Consider the following 6,233-nt stretch of genomic DNA (forward strand, 5'->3'; position numbering starts at 1 on the left):
ATTGTGCCCTGCAGTCTACAGGGGATCACATGATTAAGCGTGTAGATAAGATTGGTAGTTGGATCCTAGCGCCTATTGGCTTGACCCTCTAAGGTTGTACTTGGCCCTCGGGTTTCGAAGCTCATACATTCAAGACTAAACCATCCATCCCTCCTCTATGTTCTCTATCTTAGATCGATGCTTTTGTCACTGTAAAATAGCAAAATGGAGGTCCCAAATATGGATCTTAGGCCTTGGTTGAGTCATAACTTCTCCAAAAGAAGGTTCAACAAGGAGCCAAGGCCCTTCTTCCCCCTTCCATCCTTGGATCCAGGTCTGCTTTAGCTTGCGCAAGGGGTTGACACCCATCCCATTCGAATCAGTAACCTGCCCTTCCTTTAGCAGTCACTGGCAGGAGCGGTCGGTGTGCTAAACCCCTGACACCGATCGCTTAATCTTGAAACGTCAGAGAAACCTTGCCACATCAAGTTTTTGATGGTGTTTAGGATCGTAATTAGATTTCAAATGGCGCTTAAGGGCACGGTTGGTTTATCGAAGACAGGAAAAATGCAGACTAAATTAAGCGTGTGAAGGTATGGCATGCAAAGACCAGGGATGACCAACAAAGCCCATGGCTGGCATCCTATGGAGGTTGATCGATTGCCTGAGGCAGAGGGATTATGGGCAATCAAAAGCTGCTGCGGTTGTACAAGGAGGAAGGCCACTGTTGTGCATTCGGGCAGGGTTTTCTCCCGCTTTGCCTGAATCTCACTCTAAGTACATGTCATGTCAGATAAGTCCCTGTGTTGCTAACTTTACCTCAGAGTGCTTGAGGAATAAATTTTTTATCATTGGCATCAATCGTTCTTGTGCAGTCAATATTACTGATGAGACGAACAGTCCAGATGAGTGGCTTAGATTAGTTCAGTTTCTCTGTAATAGTTTAGATAAATACATGTGACACTTCACTTCCGTAACCAGTTATACACGTGGTTATCTCTTGTCTATCAGTTATTGTAACCGATCTGTACCAGTCTTTGTAACTGCAGACGTAAAGATATTAATGGAGATCAAGGGCTCAAATGAAAAATGATAGTCATTACTTTCTCCAAAAGTCCCTAAAACTTTCATTTGCCGACCTTGCATGCGCGGATGATATCTGCAATATGTTCTTTAGGCCCAAAGCCAAAGGGTTTGTGGTTACTGGGTGTTCCTCCTTACTTCTTGTTGTTCGGACAATAAGAATTGCTATATACTACTATTTGTAGTAGAGAGCATCGGAATTACTTAAAAGACAGTCGCCCTTTAATTAGGTGAAAGTTTCAAAATGGAAGAGTGTGAAATTTTAAAATACAAGTTTGTTTGATGTAAATTTCTTGGAAAAATTTTGCATTGGCACATGACATATGGTTTGAGTTACTAAACAGAATCTGCGAGCACACTTCCACTAATGTTCAACTCCGCACTACTGTTTGTTAGTCGATGACGATGGAAATCGTCAAATCTTTTGGAACCGTCGGGTTTATCAAATCCGTACGTACTAGATCCAAACCAAAATGAACGCCATCAAGTATCAAATTTTTGAAGTAGAAGGATGCCAATATTTATGTTTATCGTGTGCTATTTGGATCCAAAGCTTGTTAATTTTTGCTGTGAAATTTAACATGGTTAGTACATCCACATCGCATGATTGACTAAATAATGCATGCAATAATGTCAATCAAATGCGTCCCAATATTTTCTTAAAACAAAACCATCTTCTTCTTTGGATTCGTCTGATTTGGCAAGAAAGTATATGTTTCCATGCTTTCTTGTCCCTCGCACACTTCAAACAGAGTGGCATTTCTTCTCGAAAATCTCCCCCACCTTACAACTGGAAAACTGAAATGTTTCAGAAGAGAAAAACTAAGGAACGGACGTCCATCTATCTTTTGTGAAAGAGTACGCTACTTTAAATTTAGTAAAGTGGTTCAGATTTAATTAGCCTAAAAGTCAGATATTTTGGATATTTGAATTGAGATTATGAATTTGGATTTAGATTTGGATATAACATGGATATCTTGATTTGAATTCAAATCCGAATACGGAAGAGTAAATCCAATTCGAATCCAACCTTGCTGACATCTGTATTTAGAGGGGTCCGTCCCATTCAAGTTACAGTCTTCGTTTAGAAGATTAAGAAAGAAAAGAGAAAAAGAAACGGGCAAAACAACGATATGCATGGGAAGCCTTTTCTGTTTTCGTTTCTTCTTTTGCAATGCAACTGACAATGCCTCATGAGTTGGGCTAATTTGTGGAACAGAGCAACTGTAGTACTTAGCGGAGCGAGAAGGTGGGGCTAGGGTCCAGAAGGGACAACGGGGGAACATGGTGGAGCCTCATGAATGAAGATGATGGACCAAAGCGACGTCAGGTCTGGTCTGTTGTTGTCCGGCGCTTCTGCCAGGTCCGCCGAAATCTTGGTGATCAAATGGACTCGGACCGGGACTCAGTTTGCAGGTGAAAACCGAATCATTTTTTGGTGACCCAAGTTATTTCCCAGCAGCATATTCCGGATGTGGGCAGTTGCCTACACTAGCCTCAATTTTTTATTTTATTTTACGTTATTTGCATACACGTGCTTTATATTTGTTTATTTATATAACTAGTGCCCTTAGAGAACGAACTTTCTTGAAATAGTCAATCTCGGTTAAAAACTATCGCGAATATTGAACTCTTTTGTAAGCCGAATCATTGTCCACCGTATCCAGCATACAACAAATCCAATTTAAATCATGTTCTTATTTTGGAAGACCAACTAGCCCACCAACATCTACTTCATCATTTATGATATTCAGCTGTTCTACAGCGGTAGATTAGCTAGAAATTTCTAGATGAGATGAGGGGCACCGGCACTTAAATTATATACTTTCAAGGGGCACCAATAAATAGATGAAAATAAGGCCACGAGGTATAAAACAAAGATAAACATTGAGTTCTTGACCATTTTCAGCTTGAAATGCTTAAGTCCAATCCTGGGTTGGAGCTTTGTCTACATGAAGAAGGCGCACAGCCCATTCAATTTGATTTAGTTGATCTGCTTTTGACTGTGGGTTTGAAGATAGAGCTTGTTGAGCTGCTCAAAAGAAGGTTTCGGCATTAAGTATTATTGGGAAAATATTGAAAGTTTTCTAGAAAAGCCAATGAGGGAAAATCTTGAAAGTTTCTAGAAAAGCCAAGTGACGACTGCTAGTGAAACAAACTCTGATTAGATTTCTTTGGCGGCCTGATCATTTATTCTGTTTAATTTAACTCCTAAAAAAAAAGTTTGGAGGGCATCTGGACATGACCCTCTAAAACCTAGTTTTATGACTAGCTTTTAAAAATGGTTTTTTTTTTTCTTTTTTTAAAGTTTGGGTGACGCCCAAAGCAGAACTTTTTGTGAATAATTTGGGGATGGTAGTTATTCACTCCCCTTTTGAAAACCATAATTTCTGAAAATTGGGTTTTTTGGTAAACCAAGTTTTCACCTCATGCAAACACATCCATAAACCTGGTTTTAGAGGCCAAACCATGTTTTGACCCCAAAACCCAGTTCTGGCTGTTATCCAAATGCCCCGTTCAACCATATAGAGCAACAGATTCATTGAAATGTAGTGTAGTTCATTGCAGCAGATTCATTAAGTCGACGCCGGAATTTGAGAGGATCGAAGGAATTGATTCATTAAGTCGACGCCGGAATTTGAGAGGATCGAAGGAATTGGCTTACTGCCGAACCCCAGCTTAAGAGTAATTACAAAAGAAAAGTTGCTGTCATGCTACTGAACATGGAGAAATTCCTGCTGTGTACGTACTAGCAGAAAATCCACAAGATGCCCCCTACGAGAAGTCTCAAGAAATGCCTGATGGCAGCCAGCCGCATTTTTTGGTTCCGTGTTGAGAGAGAGAGAGAGATTGGTTGGTGAGTCAGACAAATTAAGAGTTTAGGCAGAGCCTCAGCTTTGGATTGACACTCACTCTCACATGCTCGAGCGTCATATGTAGTTTCCGAGGAAAGTGGGAAAGAGTGAGAGCGAGAGAGACAGAGACAGAGAGAAAAAAGAAAGGTGAGTAGGTGTGCCGTGGTGAACAAAAACTAGAGAAAAAAAATGAAAAGAATTGGAACTAGCTCTGACTTTTGTGCAAGCTCTTCGGGGAGTTGGCAGATCTCTCTCCCTCTCTCTCTAAGATCCAGACTCCCACACCATTCTGAAAAACTGTGACGAATTTAGAAAAGAAAGAATCGGGCTAACAGACAACTGCTGACTTCCATGGAATTTGTTCCCCATTCTGCTGCCGTTTTTCTTTGAGTTTGAGCGAGAGAGGGAGAGAGAGAGATCTCGAAGATAAAAATGTAGAAGCAAATATCCAAAAATGCATTCCAAAAGCATCGTGAAAAATACACCCAAACACATTTCTGTATCACACCGAATCAAAACCAATGCTGTCGTCGACAAAAACTATCTCCTTTCCCCACCCTCCACCACCATATTTACACTTTAATCATCAACAACACATGTATTTGCATTCTCCAATCTTTGACGAGTAGGAAATGACAAGAGACGAGAAAGAAAAACGAAGTAACAAAACCTCATCCCGCCCTGATTTTCTTCAAAGGGAAGTCGCGAGGGATGAACACGGACTCCAGATCATGGGGAACGAAGAAGAAAACTCGAGCACTATCTGGTTTCCTCTTGGCTGGCCGGCTCTTCCTCGGCGGAGGAGGGCATGCGAGCGCCGGTTTGAGCTCGTTCGCCTCCGATTTGGGCGTCACGCACTCTTCCTCCTCCTCCATCACCATCTTCGCTTCATCTTGAACCCTCTGGCAGGCGGATCTCGCCTCCCCATCTCTACGGACGACTCTGATAGGAAGAAGAGCACTACACAATTCCTCGTGGAACTCCATGAAGCCTCCTCCTCCTCCTACTCCGTCGACACCACCCATCTCTGATCTCTCTCTCAATCTCCCTCCCCTTTATTAGGAAGGTGAGCGGGAAGAAGAACGATCAATTATGGAAAGAAGGTTCTGAAGTTAGCGGGAAAGAGAGTAAGGAATATGGTGAGCTAAAAGATCCAAAGCGATGAAAGAGGTGGATACAAAGGAGGAAAGAAGAACAAAGAAAGAAGGCAGGTTTTTGCAGAAGGTGGTGCCTCAAACTGGCTACTTCTCAACGGTGGGCACTGGGCTGGCTGCCCGCGAGGGAACAATCTAAACAAGAAATAGCTGAAGAAGAAGAGAGCAAAGGTGACAACTGCCACCCGCCACTCTTTCTTTATATCATACAAGAATACAAGATAACAATGCACCTAGCAGGCTAGCACTCCTCTCTCTAATATATATGTGTGTGTGTGCTGAGGTTGACGAATCGCCGAGTAAACGTGTCATTGTGACATTAAAAAGCAGCTACGGGGATCAGATAAACTCCCTTCGGCCTTCCTAGACTTGGGTTGGAACGAGGAGTTTTCTGGGTGGGGACCGCTCGCGGTTGATGAGATGGTCTGATCTGGCTCGGCGGGACCCATTTTTGCTCTTTTGAAGCCGTTGTAGCTGGGGCACAAGGCGTTTGTTTGGCTCGACTTACGTAGCGGGCCCCGCGACACTGGCATGACGCCTCGGCAGGTCCACACTGATAAGACGGGATTTGGATCCTAGGTTCAATCAGCAGCGCACATTTTAAATTTTGAAGATCGGCCTAATGTCACAAGTGTCTTAGTCATAGTATGTATACAGATGTCGATAGGTGCCTCAATCATTATTGTCTTTTATTTTTCTTCACCACCACCAGCGCAACGCTTCCGGAGAAAAAGATAGATTCCTTATTTCAGTTGCTCAGTTCCCCAATTAATTTCTTAATTTAATTTGGGATTCTGAGATTAATAACATACGATCCCCTTTTTTGCTTTTAGCTAGTGAGTTGGCCAATTTTAAACTGTTCCCTTGGGTTCATATTCAATGGAACATTAATTTCCGATAGTTTTACATAAAGCATAGTCTGCACAGATGGGTAGGTTATTAGCTCTGTAATAAATCCCCTGATGTGACAAAGCTCTCCAGCACCACCAAAAGCGTCGTCATTAAGAATTAAGAATTGCGTGATCACCAGCGAACGAGACACATGGCACAAGGATACCTATTTTCTTCGCCGGCCGGTAAGACGATGGCCGGAGGTCGCCATGTCAAACGTCAACTCGAACCTCCACAGCGGATCCAGCCACCCATTTATTTCACGTACAAA

General features: G+C 42.5%; 1 protein-coding gene across 1 annotated transcript; it reads right to left on the reverse strand.

Annotated features, from left to right (window-relative positions):
- Positions 1-4,407: 4,407 nt before the first annotated feature.
- On the reverse strand, positions 4,408-5,291 carry LOC116251217 (uncharacterized). The gene has a single exon (XM_031625347.2). The coding sequence runs from the start codon at positions 4,940-4,942 to the stop codon at positions 4,589-4,591; it is 354 nt and encodes a 117-aa protein (XP_031481207.1). The 5' UTR covers positions 4,943-5,291; the 3' UTR covers positions 4,408-4,588.
- Between the last annotated feature and the right edge of the window lie 942 nt (positions 5,292-6,233).

The sequence above is a fragment of the Nymphaea colorata genome, chromosome 3 (genome assembly GCF_008831285.2).
Source record: "Nymphaea colorata isolate Beijing-Zhang1983 chromosome 3, ASM883128v2, whole genome shotgun sequence".
In the NCBI taxonomy this organism is placed as follows: Eukaryota; Viridiplantae; Streptophyta; class Magnoliopsida; order Nymphaeales; family Nymphaeaceae; genus Nymphaea; species Nymphaea colorata.